Here is a 22,914-nt window from a genome sequence, read left to right as displayed (position 1 = left end):
TCGCCTCTCCTTCACAGGATGGCTGTTATCACGTGTTAAGGTGTACAAGCCTTGATGGCCTTGGCCTTCATCCTGCTCCCGCGGGTGGTGTTATGCTTGGCCCTGAGGTTGGGGGTGAGCATTTTTGCTCAGCTGTGGGTCTCTGCCTGATTCCGGGCTTTCCCCCCGCCCCTGCAGGAGGAGCCCGCTCTGGGACAGCTGCAAGCCTTGGCTCCACAGGCCAGGCGGGACTGCATGCCCATGCTCAGTAGTGGGACTTCGCCTGCTCTGGGTTTTGGCTCCACCCCCATGGGAGGAGCTGGCTCCCAAGTCAGGCCACAAGCCTCGGTTCTGTGGGTGGGGCAAGGCTGTGCTCCTGCGCCCTTGCTCAAGGGCGGGTCTCTGCCCCTTTTGGGGCTCCTGCCCTTTCCCCCCCGCAGGCTGGATTGCAGGCAGCCAGCAGCTGGGCTTGACCACTTTTGCATGTCCCCTCCTCCCCAGCTGAGCATGACTGAGCGCACATCTGGGCCTCAGTGGTGGCCAGCTGGCTTCCACCCTTGCTGACAGAACCACGCTTCTGTGTCCTGCCACTGACCACCCTCGGGTGAGCTCTCAGCCTTGTGGGTGGGGGTGCTGCAGCTCAGACCCTAACATTCACTACTGTAGTCCCAAAAGCTCCCTCCTCCTAAGCGACTCTGCTCTGAGTGCCGTGGGAGAGCTTGTTTGGCTGGTGTTCTGCTTCCCTTTGCTGGTATTGCTGTTTCCAGGGGAAATATTCACTTCAGATTTGGGGAGTGACTCGTCCCAGAGGTTAGGGTGGCTGTCTCTCAAAATGTTTCTCCCTGTGCCTCCTAGATTACACTCTATTCCCTACTCCGGTCCTCTCCTCTCTCCCGTTCCCCCAGAGCCCCGGGTGAGTGGTTGTGAGAGAGGTTTTCTGTGTGGTCTCTTTAAGAAGAATCCTGGGTCTGAGAAATCAGTCTCTTTCTCACAAACAGTATCCTATCTTGTTTCCAGCTAAATACTGTCCATATGCCTCTTCTAGGCTCTGGGGCTGCAGGCTGGGGCTTTGTTCCTGGGACTCAGGACGCTCCCTTCTTTGCTAAACTCACTTCCCGCCACTTGAATTCCTCCAGGTTGCCATTCGCTCCAGGGAGCTGGGCAGCCCTCTCCGCGTTTCCCCTTTTCCTACCAGTCTCAGTGTGGCTTCTTCAGTGTTCCTTGGTTGAAGACTTCTCTTAGTTTAGTCCAAAGTTGGTTTTTCCAGATGATAGTTCTTAAAATTAGTTTGTAATCCACTTTGGTTCTGGGAGATGGAAGTTGATATGTCCGCCTACTCCATCGCCATCTTCGAGTCCTTGCTTTTGAGGTGGATATTGTATATTTGAATAAGAGCAAAAAACAGACAGAAGGTCTGATTTTTCTCTGATGGAGGTCTTAGCTCGGTCTATGCAGTTTTGAAGGAAGTGGGAGCCCAGGAAAGAGTGCTGAAATCACCCATGTGGGCCAACTCATCACCTAGGCTGCCTGCTCTTCTGTCTTTTCCTGGAATTCTTGATTTTAGACCACTTGGTTTCTATCTTAGATTTGTTTTTTTCTAATAAAACTTTAGTTCTTAGTTACCTGTGAGAGCACCCTTTGCTTTCCATGCGGACTAGCTCTTTTTATCAAGAGAGGGCTGTGGGAGCACTGGAATCCTTTGAACCAGAAGAGTTTGTTCTGCATTTTGCTGTTGGCTGCAAGGAGGGCCGAGGGAGACATTTCATCCTTCAACCAATGGAACCTCTGGCTGACTGAATTGGCTGACTGATGTTTGCATACAAAGCATGAAAACTTATTAAAAAACTTATTAATATCTCTAAGCTCTTGGCTGTTTGACCTTTAAATGCATGACATCACATTTCGGGGGATATCAGATTTGGCATTTTAGTTATGCTTGGCCCAGACCCATAGAGCATCAAGGTGTTTTCCCCAGGACAGATTTACGCCAGCAACCCAGAACCACAGGAGATGACAGGGCTGGAAAAGATTACCTCATAGGTCCTCAGGCTGATGACCAGAGCATGAAGGCCACTACTTGCCCAAGGTCTCCCTGAGACATGGCAGAGGTGATAACTCAAATGTTGATCTTCTCAGCCCCCAGATTTACCCTTTCCTATGGATGAATGAAGTGCCCTAAATAGAACATTGGCCTATTGTGACAATGAGCATGTCCTCAAGACCCAGGCAGGTGGGAGAAGGGAGGGGAGCAGGCAAGAAACTTGGAAGAAGCCAGCCTGGTGTCAGACGGCAAACTTCAACAGCAGCAGCCTGAATACTCAGGAAAGGCTGCTGCCTCCAGTGGATTTCCAACCCTTTGGGCCTGAAGTGAAGATTCATCAGAAAACACAAGGCCTTAAATTCTTCTCTCAGGTACAGGCTGGGGGATGGAGAAGCAGAGGGTGCTGGCAGATAGACATCTGCATGGAAGAGTGACAGTCAGTCTGGGACTCACCTCCAGATAAATAGATAAATGGAGGTGAGTTCAAGAGGGCTGATGTCTATAACTCCTGCTCTACCAGTTCCCTCAGTTCACCCAACTCTCCTAAGCCTGACATGTCCTGGAATCATCCTGGGACTTAGTTGGGGTCAGAGTCAGCAGAAGACACTTCCTGCCCTCAAGGGACACAGCCAATGACATCCCTGGCCCCAAACTACAAAGACAGAACCAGGGATTCTCAGGGTTCTGGACACTGTGGTGCGGAGGGTGTGTGTGTATTGGTGGGGGGGGGGGAGACTGGGGAGGGCGAGTTCAGAGAGCACTAAACAAAGGCAAGTGGGAGGAGAGGTGTGGAGTAGCCCATGTGTCCTTGTGGGATGGTTCTTGGTCCCTCAGAGGGTAGACTTGTCTCCATTAGGTGGAGCCATCCTCTAGAGAGATCAGCTCCGGGTGGAGGAGTTGTGCAAAGCTGAGGAGCAGGTGGAAAAGAGGAGATGGAAGGAGCCTGTATTTGACGTAATGAGCACACACATAAGCTGGGAATTGGTTTGAACCAGGCAGGAGGGGGTTGGGATGGGATTCTGGCTGCTGGGGGAATGTGGGGTATGATCAAGGAGAATGAGGTCATGCTGGAAGCAAGAGCTGTGGTCCAGGCCTGAGTGAACTGAGGAATCAAATTATGGAAGTGGAAAGGAAGAGGTAGAATCACTGGGAGATGGGGGAAACACTGCATGGGTGGGGAAGGACTGAAAAGGATTGGCCAGCTGGAGATGGGGCAAGAGGGGGAAGAGTGTTGGAATGCTGGCGGGGCCCACATTGTGTTCACAAGATGACATGTCCTTGTATCGCAACAGCATTTATTGAAACACCGAATGAGACAACCCAGGAGGCAAGCCACCCACAGACAGTTGTAACAAGGGGGAGACCCAGGAAGTGTCCTAACCTTCTCCATCCCACCTGCTTCATGTTGGACAAGCCCTCCAGCACTGGCAGGAGGAGATCTGGAGTAACCATGGAATTTTCTTTGAAATGTATAAGGTGTATCGAATGAATACCTGTCCAAAGTCAAAAGAATTTCTTTCCCTGACCAGGCCTTTCAACTGGGAGGTGATATGAGGAGTCTGGCTGGAACAGGTTAACCCAGAGGAGGGCAGTCAGTCAGAGAGACAAGCAAAAACACACACACAAATGACCATTGGGCAGGTACTCCCTGCAGAGACCTTCCCAACCAGGAGAGGGAGCTGCTGCTGCTGGTGTGTGTGTGTGTGTGTGTGTGTGTGTGTGTGTGTGTGTGTGTGTGTATTGGGGTGGTGGTGGTGGGGGGTGTTCTTCCTGATTCTCAGGTTGTGGGAAACCTGAGGATAGTTAGGCTCATTTCTAAGCTTCCATGATGTCCAGCCATTCTGGGTGACTGGTAATGTCCCAGAGAGCTTAGTGAACAATACAAACTGGCCAAGGGTATTTCTGAGTCAAATTGGACTTAAGCGAAGGGCTGGAAAGCCAAGAGGAGAACCAGGAAACAACTCCCTAAAAAGGGAAGGTGGTGGAGCGGCCCCAGGTTCTGTCCCTCTGTAGGAACATGTGGACGATTCCAGGAGCAAGCACGCATTTTCATTCACACACCATCTGTGCACAAATGGATGTAAGTGGCCCCAGACTCTATGCAAAGCGGACGGACCGGGTGCTCCCGCAGCTGAAGCTGGCAGAGTGGGGCTGACAGGGGGCGCAGGAGTCTGGCGCCATCACCGTGATGCTGCCCCCAGTGGCCATGGGGCCAGAGACAATCTGGCGCCCAGGGGTGGTGCTACATGTGAGGCCCCCACAGGTGACTCCACCGCGGGAGCTGCTGACGCCTGTGGGAAGAGGGGAAATACAGGGATGAGTAGCCTGCCATGATCTCACCAACTCTGGGACAGCCCCTAAAATAAAGGCTTCTGCATGGCAGGAGCTCCCTCCTCCTCAAAAGGTTTAGTGGTTAACAACTCAGGCCCTGTTCCTCTCAGCATCTCAACCTTTCTAGGGTACTGGGGCAAGAAAGACGAGGGGCATCCTTTGGAACCTAGAGGGGCAAAGCTGTCCTAGCCCCATTTCCATGGCCTGCAGTTCACATAGCCACCAGGGGAGGGCGCTCAACCCTGTTTTCCCTATAATCCCCTTTGGGTCCCCAGTGAAACGCCACCTCCCATCCAGTCAGGGAACATTCCAGGTTCAGTGGGTTATGCTGTAGGGTTCAGCTTCGCCCATCAACAAAGCCATTTTCTAGGGAGTTTCCACCAGATACTTACAAACATTCACGGCAGCCACACCTTCACACAGCCTATAGAGAAAGAAAATCGTTAAGTTTGGACACTGAGCTGGATTCCTTGAGATGATGGTTGCTTGGGGACAGAAAAGGGCATCCTGTGTACAGATCCTACCCAAGAAGCAGAAAGGGGTTCCCTCAAGTCTGCATTAAAGGCTCACTTTCTTTCTTTTTTTCTTTTTTTTTTTTTTGTATTTTTCTGAAGCTGGAAATGGGGAGAGACAGTCAGACTGACTCCTGCATGTGCCCGACCGGGATCCACCTGGCACGCCCACCAGGGGGCGACGCTCTGCCCATCTGGGGAGTTGCTCTATTGCAACCAGGGCCATTCTAGCACCTGAGGCAGAGGCCATGGAGCCATCCTCAGCGCCTGGGTCAACTTTGCTCCAATGGAGCCTTGGCTGCGGGAGGGGAAGAGAGAGACAGAGAGGAAGGAGAGGGGAAGGGGTGGAGAAGCAGATGGGTGCTTCTCCTGTGTGCCCTGGCCGGGAATCGAACCTGAGACTCCTGCACACCAGGCCGATGCTCTACCACTGAGCCAACTGGCCAGGGCCCTCACTTTCTTTCTTTAACTGTTCTCTGACCATGGAGATAAAGCCTTCTGATTTTCAACAGAGGTGGGTGAGATTCTGAACTCTACTCATTGCTTCTGATCTGAGAGACCAGGTCCATGCTGGAGAGTATGATCAGGCTCACAGAAAAGAGTCAAATCACATGCACGAGTGTGTATGAAAGGGCTCTGCGGTCAATGAAGAGCTACTATGTGCATACAGGGGTGGGCACAAGTATGGTTACAGTTGTGAGTTTGTGAAACACCATTTATTCTCGTATTATTATTTATTCTTCTATTATATATTTTCCTACAAGAACAACTGTAATTTTCCCACCCCTGTATAGAATGCATTGCCCTTAAAATGAGCAAGTCTGCTTGCAGGCCAAGCTGGAACATCCTATCGGAAGCTACTTGGAGAGTGGATTTTAGAGGCACATGACTTGGGTGCAGGTCCTGGCTATTGCACTTAACTGCGTGGCCAAGAGAAAAATCACTGAACACTGAGCCTTATCCCTTATGTTTGGATGAAAAAAGTGGTACCTACCTCATCAGATTGTGAAGATTATAGTAAGCACTCAGCACAGACTGAGCACATTATAAACATTTGATAATTATTATTGAAGCTTGACCTGTACTAGTGGTGGGCGAAAATGTGGCCCACACTTGGGCTTAAGGAAATTCACTCCCAGAGGACTTAGGCTTCCTCCTTCTGTACCCCACAGTCTTCCTCAGCCCCACCTGTGCTCCTCGCCCTCCAGCAGGCGCCTGTAGGTGGCGATCTCGATGTCCAGGCCCAGCTTGGAGTTCATCACCTCCTGGTACTCCTTGAGCAGGCAGGCCATGTCCTGCTTGGCCTTCTGCAGGGCGGCCTCCAGTTCAGCCAGCTTGCAGCGGGCATCGCTGATGGCTGCCTCGCCCTGCTGCTCTGCCTCGGCCACGGCAGTCTCCAGCTTGGCCCGCTATAAGGAAAGAGATGTGAAGACAATGATGAGAGACAGAAGGCACAGCCTGGTTCACCCATGCTGGTGGGCTGGGGCTGGAAGAGGAGGTTCCCAGAGAGATGGCAGGTTAATTACCTATGACCAGGTCGTTAATGGAATATAAACATGAGGGAGGAGATGGGTAAGCTTTTTACCATCTCTCCTTGGTGGTGGTCACAGGATAGACAACGAGGTGGTCGTCAGTGATACGGCTCATCCCAGCTCAAGTGCTGTGTGATGTGATAGAGCCCCTGCCCTCTCTCTGGGTTCCTGCTTCCTCATGTGCACACTGTGAGGCCTGACAGGGGCCCGGGGGGCATGGGGTCTGCTGCTGCAGTCTGCTCGTGCTAGGTATTTGAGTGCTTCTGACACTCTACCTGGCACTTGGCGTTCTCGATCTCGGCGGTCAGCCTCTGCACCATGCGGTTCAGCTCGTTGATCTCCTCCTTGGTGCGGCGCAGGGTCTCCCCGTGACGGATCACTGTGGCCTTCATCTCCTCACACTGGGGGGAAGCAGAGATGCTCTTGGGGCTCAGGATATGAGTCCCACCCGTTCAGGACACCACAGATGAGGTGCAGACTGTACAGTGCTGAGCTTGTGCAAACTCTCATGGCAGCCCTGCCATGTTGCCTCAACCCAAGAGCTTTCTGTCCTTCTGCTACCATCCCTAAGATCTGAATATCTACTTCACATCCCTCCCACTGTCATGTAGGAGGCAGGTGTCCTGTGCCACTCACCTTGCTGCGGTACCAGGACTCGGCCTCGGCCCGGCTGCGGCTGGCAACATCATCGTATTGAGCCTTGATCTCAGCCACGACACAGTCCATGTTCAGGTCCCGGCTGTTGTCCATCTTGACGATGACCGAGGTGTCTGAGATGTGGGCATGGAGGATCTGTAGCTCCTGGGGGACCATCAGCCAATACATTTGGTTCTATTTCCTGATCTGGGCCATGTGCTCCACCTTGGGGGGCAGTACCCACTCTCTGGAGGGGACACTGGTCATAAATGTTACATGACTCCTGTTCCCCATGCCCCCACCCACTTTCATGTACACACAGGCACATCATAAAACAGTAAAGCTGGAAGGGGCCCTAGAAGTCAGCTGAAGACAATCCCTGACTTAACAAATGGGAACACTGAGGCCCTGTGTAAGAAAAAGGCCTTGCTCAAAGTCACCCAGCAGGGGAACTGTATTCAATGCCAGGAGTAGTGATTTGTTTGTTCATTAAGACACCTCTCTAACTAGAAATCCACCCTGATCTCCACCTCCACACATGTGTAGATTGACCTGTGCACAGACCAGCACACAGGCAAAACAATGCAACATGCAGAGGTGCTGACAGACATAGACGGTCTGACCACACATGACCCATGGTCCTCAGACATGTATGCCAGGCTCTCAACTCGGCACACACACATACATGTCTGAGAGTGCCACACAACATGCATGCCCCTTTTGGTTGTGTGCACATGTTCTTTTCATGCTTATATCATACATGGGGCAAACATAGGCACACAGTGCACCCTCACCCTTCTCCCCCAGGTCTCCACACCTCTCCTGTACCACCCTGGCTGGCTGGCAGGGGCTCCCTCACCTCATCATAAAGGCGCTTCAGGAAGCTAGACTCCTCCACCAGGGCCTCTACATTGGCCTCCAAGTCTGATTTTCGCAGGTAGGCGCAGTCCACGTCCTGTGTGGAGAGAGGAGGAGGGCGGGTATGTGGGAGGAGGCCCACGGAAGGTGTTTCTGTGGTCAGTGTGGTGGTCATGCCCCCAGTGGAGGTTGTGCAGATGGGGCCCTCCCTCCCTGCCGTGTGACCAGTCCTCTCACCTTCTTCAGAATCACGAACTCGTTCTCTGCCGTGGCTCTCAGAGCCACCTCCTCTTCATACCTGAGTGTGGGGCAGAAGGGCCAGAGCTGAGGGGTCAGCACTGGATATCATCCTAGTCTCAGGCAAGCTTTTCCAGAAGTCAAAGGGATTAACCTCCTGCAAATGTCATCTTGTTCTCTCCATGGTCTATTTTGTGCGTTTTTCATGGGTTAACCCTTATGCCAGCCTGGCATTTTACCACCCCACAGTTCTCCTGCTTGTGGGGTGAGATCAGGGAAACACACTCAATTCCCAAGTCTAGAATCATCTGGGCATCCTAGATCCAAAGAGAGCTAGTGCTCTGGGCAAGGGAAGCATAGAGCCTGTGTTGTACAGGTGAGTCGGGGTGGGCAAGAACAAAGAGGGCAGCAGAACTCCACTGGAATTCTTTTCCTCACTCCCTGAATCCAGCTCTAAGACCCACCAACAGGACCTCTGAGGGGTGGAGGTGGAGCCAAAGAATCCAAAGAAACCTAGGTATTTCCTGCATATTCCCTAGTGTTCCAGGTAGCTCCTGTTGACAGGCAAGAATCTTAGAGAAGCTGCTTCCAGAGATTGTGGGCGGAGCCTGCCCTTTCCCCATGAGTGCCCCCTGTGTGCTGCACTCACTTCTTCTTGTAGCCCTCCAGCACCTCCTGCACGTGGTTGAGCTCTGAGGCCAGCCTCCCGCTGTCGGCCTCCGCACACTCGGCCTCCCTCCTCAGCGTCTCCATGTAGCCATTGAACAGCGGCTCCAGGTTGCTCTCGCAGCAGCGCTGGTTCTGGTAGAACTGCCACTTGGTCTCCAGCAGCTTGTTCTGCTGCTCCAGGAAGCGCACCTATGCCAAGGGATGGAGAAAAAGACTAAGGAGGGTACTAAGGGGCGCATGGTCCATAGAGCTTGCTCTGCCCTGATGTTCCTGAATGGCCAGGGCCAGCCAAGAGCTGAGCCATGGCGTTGAGTGTCTGCAATGCAAGGGGCCAGGCTCTCGTCTCCCGACCCAGGGAGGCAGTGTGAGTGCAAGGGAAAGTCTGGGTCAAGCCCCAGTTCTGCCACTCTAAGCGGGCAAGTTGTCTAACCTCTTGGTGTTTGGTTTTCTTATTTCTAAAACAGAGATGATAATAGCACCTTCCTTAAAGTTTTGAAGATTGAACAAGTTAATGCATGCCAAGTACTTAGAATAGTCCCTGACACATAGTAAGTTCTTCACTAGTTTAACTATTACTGTAATCACTATAATTAACTATTATTATTATTTATCTAGTCATTTATACAACACATTGAATATTTATTATGTGATGCTGGGGCCTGTATTATAAGACACACACACACACACACACACACACACACTCATCTACATCTATATCATCATATCTATAGCTATATATCATCTATATATCTATCTATATCTATATCTATCTATCTATTTCATTCAATTCTTACAATCCCTTGGGTGGGTGGGGAGATGTTATTTTTTTTCCAATATACAGATGGGGAAATTGTACTTTAGTGTGAAACGACTAGCTTATTGTCACATATTGATAGAGTCAGAATCTGCTGTCCCCTGAGTCCCCTCCACTGCCCACCACATTGTGTTTAAGTCGCTCATCTAAACTCTCTTAGCCTCAGTTTGTTATTAAAAAAATGGAGGTGATAATGTACCTCACTGGGTCATTCTGAGGATTAACTAAGATTACTATAGAGAAAGTACACCCTTGTCATGCCCAGAGCCCTTGATCCCAGACGCTAGAGCCTGGTTCTGTCTACTCTACCAGAGTGAGGCACCATGGACCTCTACTGGAGCCAACACAAAGGATGGTGCAGAGGTGACCTTGTTGGGATGCAGCCTCACAGCTGTGTGGTAGTCATCACGCTGTGTCAGTGGGCCTCTTCACCAGCCTGTCTGTCTTTCCTTCCATACTCCCAGCCCTTCATCCATGAAAGCATCTGCCAAGCTTGGTTAACTGTCATACCTTGATCACTACTGTCCTTGGAAACTGATACTAACAGCTAACATTTATTGAGCACTTACTATGTGCTCACACTTTTCATGCATAAACCCATTAATCCACACAACCACCATCTGAGGTTGGTTCTGTTATCCAGACATACAACAGGCCTGAGGTTTCATTCTGCGGAGGGGCAGAGCAAGGATGCAGGAGGCAGAGTGGCTCCCAGCTGTGCCCCAGCCACTTCCTGTGCTGCCTGGCCACCAGCCACATGCCTTTTGTTCTTCCCTTCTGCTCCCCCACTTCCAACACCCAGTGCCCAGGCTGGTTTTCAGGGGCAGCTCTGATATTCCCATGTTGTCTCCAGAAGTGCACAAACACTTCAGATGACAGACTTGATTGCTGGACCGCTCTGGGCCCTCAATGTACTTTGCTGGAATTAAACAATGAAAATTGATCCTCCTGCCTATAATGGTTTCATTTCTCTCTGCTGTCTCAAACTTGGCTGCCATGCTGTCTCCCCAAAAGACTGGAACCTTTCTGAGGGAGGGCAGGGCTGGAGCCTTCTCTGGACCATCCTGGACCTCACTGACCTTGTCGATGAAGGCAGCGAACCTGTTGTTGAGACACTTGATCTGCTCCTTCTCCTCATGCTTCACGCACTGCGCGTTGGGGTCGATCTCCAGGTTGAGGGGTGTGAGGAGGCTCTCGTTGACCGACACGGTGGTGATGCAGGGCGGGCTGGGTCCGCACACGCCGCCGGAGCGGTACCCGAAGCTGCGGCCGCAGGAGCCGGGGCGGAAGCCGCCCACCGCCATGCGGGGCCCACGGGCGCCGAGGTGAGAGAGGCTGCGGCTACCGAAGCCCATCAGTCCCCGGTAGCAGGACACCCCCCGATAAGGGGTGGCGGTGATGCAGCAGTGGCTGCCGGTTTTGGGGGCCACAGCTGAGCAGGAGCTGAAGGTCCTGGCGACCCCACATCCTGAGTTGATCCGGTAGGAGCGGCAGGACATCGTGTGGGTCTGAGCAGAGCCTGAGCACTGCGGGAGGAAGTCTGTGAGGGCGGCACAGTGCGTTGCTTAAGTTTCTTCTGGCCTCTCTTGTCCTTCCTGGTCCTTTTATTGGTGAGGAGAGCTAGGGTTGGCTGCATAAAAGGAGTGAAAAGGCATTTTATGTTGTTTATTGGCGTGGGGAGTTTGCCAGCAACTCCTCAAGGACTCATCTTAAAGGTGAGCTCAGCGGCGACTCTGGGACTTCGTAAAAGTATTGAAGATGTTATTAACAGTGTGTGTTTGCACTTTTCATCTTCAAAGCTCGTTTACATACATTAAGTAATTAATTTTCTCATATTCTCCCGGTGAGATGGCCTCAACCCACACCTGAAGATGGATTTGAACTTCACAACAATCAGAGGTGGCTGGATTTGGGGTACAGGCTGGGTCCACACGATCTAAGGGAGAAATTCTAGGGTCCCACATTGGGTCAGACCATGAGAGGCCATTAACTCTTTCCTCCTGGATCCATGAAGAATTCACCGTGTTTCGGGAGCTGATTGGTCACATGAGTCCATCCCCATGCAGGCAGCATTGCCTGAAAGGTGGTTTGGATCTAGAGGGGCCATTTCAACCATGCACTTGCAGGGCAGAGAGTTGTAGCATGGTCTCTTAGAAGCTTCTGGATTCCAGTCCAGAAGACTCTGCCTCACAGCCTTCATTTCTCACTCAGCAAAAGTGCAAACCACTTAACCCTCAGTGGCCTCAATAACAGCCGCTTGTGGGTAAGGAGGAGCCTCCTCTTCAAGCCACTTTCTCCCGCTTGGCTGAAGGACGGAGAACCCTATTCTGGCTGCTGTGAACTTGCTTTGGGCACCTTCCCTTGGCTATTTAAGAAGAAATAGGTCCTTTGAGTCTCTCTTCCAAGACCACCAGCCAGAGGAGATACTCATTCTGTTTGTCAGCCCCAGAATGATCACCTTTAGAGGAACATTTAGCAACTGCTGGGTGGGAAGGTGGCTTTTCTTATCCAAGGATGCTGTAACTTCTGGCTGCTGGGGGCTCTGGAATCCTGAGCCCTTCTAACTTTCCTGCTTCTCTGTGTGTACTGAGGCTACTTACTAGAAAAATGATTGCTCTTTGTCTAATGTTCAGTGAGCACAGACCTGGGGGATGTGATCACTGCTTCTAGGGAAGCTAGCTAGACACCTGATGTATTAGGAGCTTCAGGAAAAGAGCTGATAAAATTCTTCTAAGAGTGACAACCCCTCCAGGGAGCCTTTCTGTCCCGAGTCTGCCCTCGCTGCTATAGCCGGGCCCAACGTGGATCTTCAGCCAGGACCCGGCTGATTGATTTCTATCTCCATATTCCACACCTGTTTTTCCAAGTAGGGAAGAAAGACTTTAGGCAACTGGTGGGGTAGGAGCAGGTAGACTCACCATGGCCTCAGATGACCTTCCCCATAGTCACCCATGGGGAAGCTGCAGGGATTTAGCAACCTGGACAATGGAATCAAAGGTGGAAGACCTAGTTCAAACTTGGGCCCTTTCTAGCTGTGTGGCTTTGAGGAAATTTGTAACGTCTCTGAGCTTCCCTTCCCTTGGCTGTAATGTGGAATTCATCCTTATCTTCAAGGGTTGTTGGGAGGATTAAGTGGATAATACACCTGAATGTGAATGTGGATCAGTGAACTTTGCATGAAGGACAGGGACTCTTGCTTCCTATCAGAAGCACCCCTCCCCCAGCAGAGCCTGGGCTTGTTCCTTGCCCCACCCATGGTTTTCATTTATTCTGCATATTTATGACTTCTTTACCTTTCCAAGGCTGTCTTTCATGTGTTCTTTAATCTGATTTCACTAGTATAAAAACTTGGGGTGAAGTCTGGGGGTGGAGAAAGGAAGCAATGTTTTCCCAACTCCCACCCCTCAGCGTGGGCTCTGCTGGCTTGAGCCCAGTGTGTATTCCGATGCTTTGGACAACGAGCTCACAGACTGACAGTTGTGTAGACCTGGAGCAGATGTGTGGGCCAAGAGGGATTTGGCCCTTTGAAAGTGAGGAGGAGGGTGGTGGCTGAATGTGGGAGTTAGAGGATGGGTGGGCCCCCTGCTCAACCAGCTTCAAGAGCTCATAAAACCTCACCCTCTTCTCTCCACTCCTCTGAACCTCTGTTGTCCTTCAACTTATTGAAGAGGATGAAAGCAGACCCCTTTCCGCCTCTTCTTGGGGCAGGAGGGAGTGGAGGCTTTTCTCTATAGGGTAGCTCCCATATCATCTGTTCCTCCATGCCCCCAACACACACACACACACACACACACACACACACACACACACACACCCCTTCCAAACCTCTACCCTGAATTGGGCCTGGGCACTGAGAATAGGAAAGGGGAGCTATGAGACTTAAGAGACCTGGGTAAACCACTCTGTGTTCAGAAATAAAATCACTCATCCAGGAGCAGAAGAACTATCAAGAGCAATGGTGTAGGCACCTGGGTGGGTAGTTCCGGGGTGAGGACACACGGAAGTACTCATGGACACTAGGTAAAGTTTGTGTCACTGCAGATGGCAGCTGAGACCAGAGCTGGTGGAGGCTGATAGGGATGGCTGTCTGGATGGCACTTGGGATTGGAGGCACTGGGCTGGAGAGGGAGGCTAGGTCCTTATGCGGCTATTACCAGGTCATTCAGGGCAACTGACAAACTCACAGACCAGACTAGTCTGATAAAGCGGCCCTGGACCCATAACACATAAGCCTTTACAATGTGGTTCTATGCAAGGGTGGGGGGGACAGAAAACCCATAGCTCCATGCCTATCTCTGCTCATCACCCATCATCTCTGTCCAGTAGGACCAGATCCTTGTCTTGTGCTGGGAAGGGAGCCAGACTTCCCTTCACTGGCCTCTCCCTCTTACCGCCCCCCTGTGTTCTATTTGTTCCTCATACCCCAAGCATTCTCCCCGGAGTGTCCCAGAACAGCCAGCCACCTCTTCCAGGAAGCCTCTGTGAACTAGTCAGTGGGAGGCTATGATTTCTCCTGTTCCCTGTCTCAGCAGGTAATTCATAAAACGCCCTTTCTGGGGCTCCCCAGGTAATTCCAATCATCCCCTGCACACCCTCTTGTCCTGGGTGTTGCCGTTTATCACCTTTTTGGTTTTGTACTTTTCTGCCCCCGTACCTTTTGAAGGTCACACCCAATGTCAGGAATGTCCACCCAAGAATGCTAGTCTTTCCCGTAATTTAAAATGCTTCCAAGAAGTCGCTTCTTCCAAGAAGCCTTCAAGAGCAAATTGAATTAAAGAGCTTCTTTACTCCACCCTGGAGCCGCAGGCAACTTTCTCCCCTGACTCTGGATCCGCTCCACAACTGGAGTCCATCTCCTGGGGTTTCCCCAGCGTCCTTATCATTCATTCAAACTCACCTCAGATGAACCATTCTCCTCCTGCACCTTATCTAAGCCAAGATGCTTGTTGGGAGAATTCTTGCTCTTCCCCACTCCAGGGGCTCAATATGTCCCTTCTCTTCTGCTGTTTTTACTGTGCTTAAAATTCCCCTGCTTCTGAAAATGTTTTCTGGACTTATCCAAAGATAAGGGAGCGCAGATATCTTCCCATCCTGCCTGTTGATCTATGTGATTCTATATTCGTATCTGCCTGTGCTCTCCTAGGTCATCTCACTATCTTTCCTGGCTGGCTAGTTCTCCAAAATTGACCCTAACTGGTTCCCTGCAGAGAAGGCACGTTGGAGCAGGGCCTTGGTCGCTGCCCACACAGCTCATCCAAGCTCATCCAAGTTGGGCACCCATCGTCTCTCTGGTCTTCTCCACCCTTTTACTATGTATTTGAATCTACACCAGCTCCTGGTCCTGAGACACAGCTTTTGAAGGGTCTTCTAGCTCTGTGACACTTTCTTTGGCTTTTAGAAAACTTGGGCTTGACTCAGAGACTCTATCTGAGAAGAGTGAGGTTGTAGCAACAGGAAGGAGCTGGATGAATCAATGGCCCATCCCCAGTTCACTCAGTGCATTGGGAGCTGGGCCCCTCATCTAGTCAGCCGAGCTGTTCCCAGGGCATCTCCATCTTTCCTCACAGGCTTCTCCACCAGCAACTCTTAAGAATCTCTAGTCTCCTCCTGAAAGCAATTCACACACCTTCCTGCAGGCAGCCTTCCCTGGTGGCTTTGCTGTTTTCTGTGGGTACTTTGGTCAGAGCAGATGCTAAGTACATACAGAGCTTCTAATTTCAGTCTACTTTTTTCTATTTTAGCATTAGAACCATTTCTCTACATCTTGGGAGGAAAACAACAGTCTAAAACTTATAGTTGATGCTATCAACTACTTGATGCGTAGTGGGATCATAGTTTGAGCAAGACCCCTTTTGGCTCTATGCTGGGAAGATACAGAGAGTTTCTGTGGGTGTCAGGTCTCCCCAATGTCTTTCATGACATGGCTAAGGAATTCCCTTGAGATCTTGGTTCTGGGGTACTAAACTACAGTCCTGTGACGCATAACAATGTTTTGGTCAATGACATACCACAAATATGACCACAAATATGATGGTCCCATAAAATTACAATGGACCTGAAAAATTTCTATTGCCAGGTGACATTGTAGCCATCATTGTGCAAAGGTTGCAAAAATCAACATTTGTTGAGATAGCAAACAACTTTGTCTGAGTGTGGATGACGACAATACCGAAGAGCTCCTAGAGGTGGTTCCTGAGGAAATGACTAATGAGAAGCTGTTGGAACTGGAACAGGAGCACATTGCTGAAGAATAGACAAGAGAAAAGGAAACTGCAGGAGAAGAAAAAGAGCCACTAAAAATATTCACAGTGAAGGATTTAGCAGAAGCTTTTGCAGACTGTTGGGCAGATAAAATATATTATGCTCACTTTGTTAAAGATGGCGCTGCCCACATGAGGCCGTTGCCCAGGTGATACTAATGTGTGTCTCTGTGGGCAGGCAGAATCCCTGTAGCCTGGGGCTTGGTTTTGGGATGAAGCCTTTCCCACCCATTTTGATGTGGGGTGGTACAATCCAATCATGCCTCAGAGAAGTGACTTTGTATTAGAGACTTCCCTATTTTGTATATTGGATTAAGGGTTTGGATTTCTACACTATAAAATGGGGACAGAGCGGGAGCTTGCCCTCTTGGTTCCTGAGATTAGCATTAGAGGAGAGAGCAGAGCAGAGAGCAGAAGGAGGCCACGTGGAGTAGGCCAGGAGAAGCAGCCAAGATGGCGAGTGTTGAGTGAAAGGCCAGTTTGTGTAGTTTATGCAGGGAGACGGAAGGAGATGGGGAACAGAGATGAATAAGTCTGGTGAGCTACAAACCTTTGATTCTAGAAAACTCGAATAAGTCAGTAGCTTTGTGAGCACTGAATGTGAGTGGGTTTTGGAGCCCAGTCTGTGTTTTTACTTGCCCGCCGGGTGCAAGCTAGAATTAAAAATAATGGCCCACCAGTTCTTGGCTCCATTGTTTCTTTACCGACTGTCCGAATCCAATGCGAACCTGCATGGGCCAGGAGGCTGCTGTGATAGTGGCCCTGGCCGCTGGCTTTACACAGACCTTGGCAAACTTCATAAAAAGTTTGAAAACATAGGCTCCAGTACTGAAAAGTTTTCATTTAACAGAGGAATGCTCATGGTGCATTATTTGCTTACAAGCAAATCTACAATGGAAAAAGACACAAACCAAGCATACTGCCACAGGCATACTTCTGAAAAGAAGCACAGTTCAAGAAGAGCCTCAGGCAGGTCCTTCAAGAGATATTCCAGAAGACGGCTTTGTTATTATAGGAGGTGACGGCTTTATGTGTGTTGCCCCTGAAGACCTTCTAGTGGCACAGATGTGGAGGTAGGAGACAGTGATACTAATGACGCAGATCCTCTGTAGACTAGGCTAGTGAGTGTGTTTGTATCTTAGCTTTTAACAAAAATGTTTAAAAGTAAAAAAAATATTAAAAATAGAATATAGCTTATAGAATAAGAATACAAAGAAAGAAAATATTTTTTGTACATCTGTGCAACGTGTTTGTGTTTTAAACTGTTACAAAAGAATTGAAAGGTTAAAAAATAAAGTTTATGTAGAGTAAAAACATTACAATAAGCTAAATTTAATTTCTTATTAAAGAAAGAAAAAAAATTTTATTTATTTTTTTTTTAGTGAGAGAGAGAGAGACAGAGACAGACAAATAGGTAGGAAGAGAGATGAGAAGCATCAGTTCTTCGTTACGGCACCTTAGTTGTTTGTTGATTGCTTTCTCATATGCACCTTGACCCGGGAGTATGGGGGACTCCAGCTGAACCAGTGACCCCTTGTTCATGCCAGTGACTCTGGGCTCAAGCCAGCAACATTGGAGTCATGTCTATGATCCTACGCTCAAGCCGGCAACCCTGTGCTCAAGCTGGTGAACTTGCACTCAAACCGGTGACCGTGGGGTTTAAACTTGGGTCCTCAGCATCCCAGGCTGATGCTATATCCATTGCACCACTTCCTGGTCAGGCAGAAAAATATTTTTTTAAAATAAATTTAGTGTAGTCTAAGTGTATAGTGGCTATAAAGTCTACAGTAGTGTACAGTAATGTCCTGGGCCTTCACAGTCACTCACCACTTACTTAGTAACTCACTCAGAGCAGTTTCTAGTCCTGTGAACTCCATTCATGATAGGTGCCCTATATGGGACCATCTTTATCTTTTATACTATATCTTTACTGTGCCTTTTCTATGTTTATATACACAAATAGTTACCATTGTGTTATAATTGCCTTCAATATTCAGTACAGTACCATGCTGTATAAGCTTATAGCATAAGAGCAATAGGCTATACTGTACAGCCTAGTGGTGTAGTAAGCTGTACTGTCTAGGTTTGTGTGAGTGTGCTCTATGATGTTCACGCAATGACAAAATCACCTAACAATGTATTTCTCAGAATATATCCCTGTTGTTAAGTGACAATATATACATGACTGTATATATAGTTATAAAAACAGCTAAGATTGACATTCTGGTCTCTTTACATGGCCTGGCCCTTTCCACTCCATTCTCAACACAGCAGAGTGATCTCCTTAAAACACTAAGTTGGGTTGTGTCACTCCTGTGCTCAAACACCCTGATGATTTTCCATTTCACTAGGAATAAAAGACAAACCCTAACAGTGGCCAACAAGGCCGTGTACTGCCTGCCCCTGTTGTTATCTCTCATGTAAGCTCCTTGCTCTTGGCAACCTTTTGCTACTCCTCATACTGGCGGACTCCTGACTCAGCGCCTTTGCACTAGCCATCCCTTCTGTCCAGAATGCTCTTCCCTCAGCCACATGGCTTGCTCTATTGCCACTTGGGTCTTTGCTCAAATATCGCTTCTGATAGAGGCCCCTGATCCTCCTTTTTAAAATAGCAACCTGTCCTCCCATTCTGAGACATTCTCCATCAGGTTCGTCTTGCTTGGATCTTCCTCTTTGTTCCACAGCACTTAACACTTTCTATTACACTCTATCATTGACTTATTTATTCTATTTATTGATTATAGTCGGTTTTGCCTCTCACCCCAAAATAAACTCCATGGGAGCAGGGCTTTCATCTGTTTTTTTCATTGATGGTTTTTAAGCACTTAGAACAATGTGGGTAATATGGTAAGTGCTCAGTAAATATTTGTTGACTGAATATATAAATGAACGGCTATCTTGGATACTTCAGATATTTGATGTTTGGCAGAAAATGCTACCTGTGGGAAGCTCAGGTGCTTAGGCCCGAAGGAGCACACCCAGTTTGAAAACCATGAGACTCAGAGCCCTCTGTGGCTTCTTCCTGCTTTGCGGTTGTGGTTTTCTGAACATCTGTGGGAACAAAGAGTGACATAAACACAGAAAAGTGAAAGCAGTGCTGTGTTGGCCTCCTGAGAGAGAGGGAGGATTTCTTTTTTAAAGTTGTTATTCATCGTTGTAATGTTTGTGTCCTAAACACAATTTTGGAAGAAAATTGTTTTAAAAGATTCTAAGCTCCCCAGCAATGCCAAATTGCCAAACGCTGCTTTGAGAGTGCCTTGTGCAGTGGCACCGTGGAAAGTGGCAGCCAGCAGAGGGCAGCAAACCCCCACAGCTGAAGGGCAGAGGCTCAGGCCTGGCTGCAGGAGAAGGAAAGGCCAGGCAGCTGCCTGCCTACTTCTGGCCACTCAGGGCTCAGGTACCGTGGATGTGGATGGGGAAAACAGTCCACTGACACTGCAGCATCCACCTGTGCTTGGCACTGGAGTGGCTGAGCTGCCTAATAAAGCATTCCCCATTAGTAGTAAAACTAGACTCCCTCCCCTCATCATCAAAACAATAGCAACCATTTATTGTACACCTACTGTGTGCTGGGCTATGTGCCAGGCACTTTAGTTATGCTGTTGTGAGTAGTCTCCACAACAACTCTTCGACATAGAAAATACATCCCCATCTTATAGAGAAGGCGAGAGGTTTATTGTTTCCCTTCAGCATTATTTTCCTTCGTTCTTAACAACTTTTGCCTTCTTTTTAGAGTAGGTATGCAGGTGACAAATTCTCTTAGTTTTCTTTCAGCTAAGAATGTCTTCTTCTCCTCCTCTTCCTCCTTCTCCTCCTTTTTCTTTTTCTTCTTCTCTTTCTTCCTTTTTCTCCTTCTCCTTCTCCTCCTTTTTTTTCTCCTCCCCCCCTCCTCTTTCTTCTTTGCTTCACTCCTGAAGGATATTTTCTCCAGATATAAAATTCCGGGCTGACAGCACTTAAAAGTATTGTTCCACTCTCCTCTGTATTTCCTAGTTTCTGATGAAAAAATCTGTGGTCATTTGAATTGTTCTCCTACATAAAATGTGTAATTTTCATTTAACTTAAAAATACTTTTTCCTAATATTATTTTCCTTTATTTAGTATTATTATTTTTTTTCTGAGAGAGGAAGAAAGAGAGAGAGAGAGACAGGAACATTGAGCTGTATGTTTCCTGACTGGGGAATCGAACTGGCAACCTCTGTGCTCCAGGACTATGTTCCACCCAACAGAGCTGTCTGGCCAGCACTCTTTATTCTTTAGATTAGATAATTTCTATTAATTTATCAAGTTATTTACTCTATTTTTAGCCTCTACTTTTTGCCATGGAGCTTATCAATGATTTAAAAGTTTTTTTTAAATGTAGTATTTTTCAGTTCTAAAATCTCCATTTGGTTCTACTTTTATAGTTTCTATTTTCTGCTAAGAAACTTCCTTTCACTTCAAATGTTTTTACCTTTATCTCATGGACAAGAGTTATAATGAGGCTTTAGGGTTTTTGTGTAATAATTCCAGCATCTGTTATCATCTTGGGATTGGCACATCTGTTGATTTCTTTTTCCCTTGAGGATTGATCACATTTTCCTGGTTCCTTGAATGTCAAAATAATTTTAACTCATATCCTGGACATTTAAAATATTATGCTGTGTGGACTCTTGGTCCTGCGAAAGTCCTCTGGAGAATTTTCATTTGTGTTTTGGAATCAGCCTCGTTAGGTTCAGATTGCAAATGTTGTCTCTCCTATGTGGACAATGGATCCAAACAGTTCAATTTTCCAAGCCTTTGCTTGCTGCTTTGTGTCTAACTAGTGTATATGATGCTTAGGGGTATGCCTGAAACTTGGGCAGGGGTTTAAATCTTACCTCAGTTCTCAAAGCCTTTGAATTGCTGCTTTGGGTCGCCCATGCATGTGCAGCTCAAGGGAGAGCCCCGGACTTGAGAGGATTTATACCCAGAGGAATCCCTTTCTCCTCCCCTCAGTCCCCCTTTGTAGGGGTCTCTTTTCTTAGTTTAGCCAGAAAGACCAGGTTTCTCTTGGAGTTTTGCAGCCTAGATCATTGTAGCTGCACGGCTCCGTGACAGTGATCTGCTCTTAGGGCAAAGCCCTGTGAGACAAAAGAACATAAGGATTCCCCTTCCACATTTCCCAGCCCACAGGGATCCTTTTCCTGCTTTCTCTAGTTAGAAAAACAGGATTTCTATTGGAGTTTTAGTTGGTCATGTTGATGGTTCACAGCCCCACAAATGGCCCACTTCCAATTCAAAGCCATGTGGGCACAGGGAAGACACATGTGGGTCACTGCTGCAAGCTTTGTCTTCCGGTGTGTCTACTTGCTTTTTTTTTTTTTTTTTTAACTTTTCTGAGACCTCTGATAGTTCTCTCTCTCTCTCTTTTTTTTAAAATTTTATCCAGAGTTTTTAGTTGTAATCAGTGGGAGACACGGGCTGTAATTGGCTCACTCCACCATGGAGGGTACTGAAAGTCAACGTAGTTTTATCAGGATCACCTTGGCTATTTTTTTGAGAACAGACTGAAGGAAGAGAAGCAGAAAGCCCAGTTAGGAGGGACCTGCAGTGGTCCAGGCACCAGTCATGGTAGGTTGGGCCTCAATGGTAGTCATGGAGGTGAGGGGAGGGCAGTTGCATGGATATTATTTGAAGGTTAAGCTGACACGATTTGCTGATGTATTAATTATGGGGAGATAGATAATTATGTGAGAGAGATAGAGGGGTTAAAGATGATTCCAAGATTTTGTTTATTTATTTATGTATTTATTCTAAGGAACTGAATGAACTTGCAATTAATATAGAAGGAGCCACATGGAGGGGGAAGAAGGAAGATGAAGAATTTGTTTTTGGACATGTTTAGTTTGAGATGCCCATTTGATATGCAAATGAAGATGTCCATGAGCAATCTGTATACACCAGCCTGTGGTTAATGGAAGTTCTGGGCTGGAAATATAAACTTCGGGTCATTGGCATATGAATGGCATTTATAGCCATGACACTGGGTGAGATCATCTGTGGGGTGAGAGGGAGAGAGAAGAGAGAAACCTGACACTGGAGCCTGAGGAGTCCGTGTTGGCTTGTTGTCTGGCTGACGGGTCGGAAGCAGTGCTGTCCAAATGGCACGTGCCAGTCAGTGTCCAATCAAGGGACAGTACCACACAGTCACTTGGACAAGAGAAATTTAATATAGATAATATTGGGGGCCGGAGTCATGAGGGAAAAAGAACTCTCAAGAGTACGGAAGTGACAGATGTGAGGAGAAGCAACTAGGGCTGTGATAGAAATATCCAGGAAAAGCCATGGCTGAGATACAGACTCCGTTGGAGAGGGCACAGCCACTACTCACTGGGTTCCAGAGAAGTCACACCAATGAAACTTGGTGGAAACCTTCCATCCAGAGCTTACCAGAAATACACCTTTTAGGGTGCTAGAAAAAGCCTCTCACAAGGCAGCGACTCGCTGGAGGCACTTTGTTATGCACTTGCCCAAAAAAGGGTGTGAGGAAGGGCTGGTTGCTACCACTGCTATGCAGGTGGGGCTCAACGGGATGAAGGTGGGGCCTGACAGCATGGAGGTGGGGCCTGACAGCATGGAGGCGGGGCCTGACAGGATAGAGGCGGGGCCTGACAGCATGGAGGCGGGGCCTGACAGGAGGGAGGTGTCTGCACTGAGGAACCGGCTCTGGGGAACTGCGGAGAGAGTGCAACGGAAGCAAAGTCCCCGAATGCGCAATGTCTCTCCAATGCCCATGGAAATGCCCACCAACAAGCCTTCACTTCGTGTCAGCTGACAAAAAGAAATAGCTAAAGGGATCAGATTCATTTGCACAGCATAGTCTACAAGGGAGAATTTGTACTTGAGGCAATAAATTGATAACTGACACAGGGTACATGGGAGTCTGGCTGAAGACAGATACCAAGGCAAGATTGGAACAACCTTGATGTTGCTGTCACCGGAGGGGTACGTGTGACTTTGCACGTGGGAGATGAGGTGAGAAGTCAGTAGCCCACTGAAGCAGGAGGGCAGGAGGCTGGTGAGA

General features: G+C 48.6%; 1 protein-coding gene across 1 annotated transcript in view; it reads right to left on the bottom strand.

Annotated features, from left to right (window-relative positions):
* Positions 1–3,305: 3,305 nt before the first annotated feature.
* LOC136383579 (keratin, type II cuticular Hb5) overlaps positions 3,306–22,914 on the bottom strand; it is a 70,250-nt gene continuing 50,641 nt past the window's right edge. The window contains exons 1-9 of the mRNA XM_066353622.1: positions 10,689–11,184; positions 8,776–8,984; positions 8,127–8,187; positions 7,891–7,986; positions 7,032–7,196; positions 6,671–6,796; positions 6,052–6,272; positions 4,744–4,775; positions 3,306–4,311 (exon numbers count right to left, since the gene is read on the bottom strand). Coding sequence (XP_066209719.1) covers positions 4,118–4,311; positions 4,744–4,775; positions 6,052–6,272; positions 6,671–6,796; positions 7,032–7,196; positions 7,891–7,986; positions 8,127–8,187; positions 8,776–8,984; positions 10,689–11,108 — 1,524 coding nt within the window. The 5' untranslated portion in view covers positions 11,109–11,184 and the 3' untranslated portion in view covers positions 3,306–4,117. Of the gene's footprint in view, positions 4,312–4,743; positions 4,776–6,051; positions 6,273–6,670; positions 6,797–7,031; positions 7,197–7,890; positions 7,987–8,126; positions 8,188–8,775; positions 8,985–10,688 lie in introns of the transcript that reaches the window.

Source organism: Saccopteryx leptura, chromosome 1 (genome assembly GCF_036850995.1).
Source record: "Saccopteryx leptura isolate mSacLep1 chromosome 1, mSacLep1_pri_phased_curated, whole genome shotgun sequence".
In the NCBI taxonomy this organism is placed as follows: domain Eukaryota; kingdom Metazoa; phylum Chordata; class Mammalia; order Chiroptera; family Emballonuridae; genus Saccopteryx; species Saccopteryx leptura.
The sequence above is the reverse complement of the archived record's forward strand: the minus strand, read 5'-3'. Positions and strand labels throughout refer to the sequence as shown.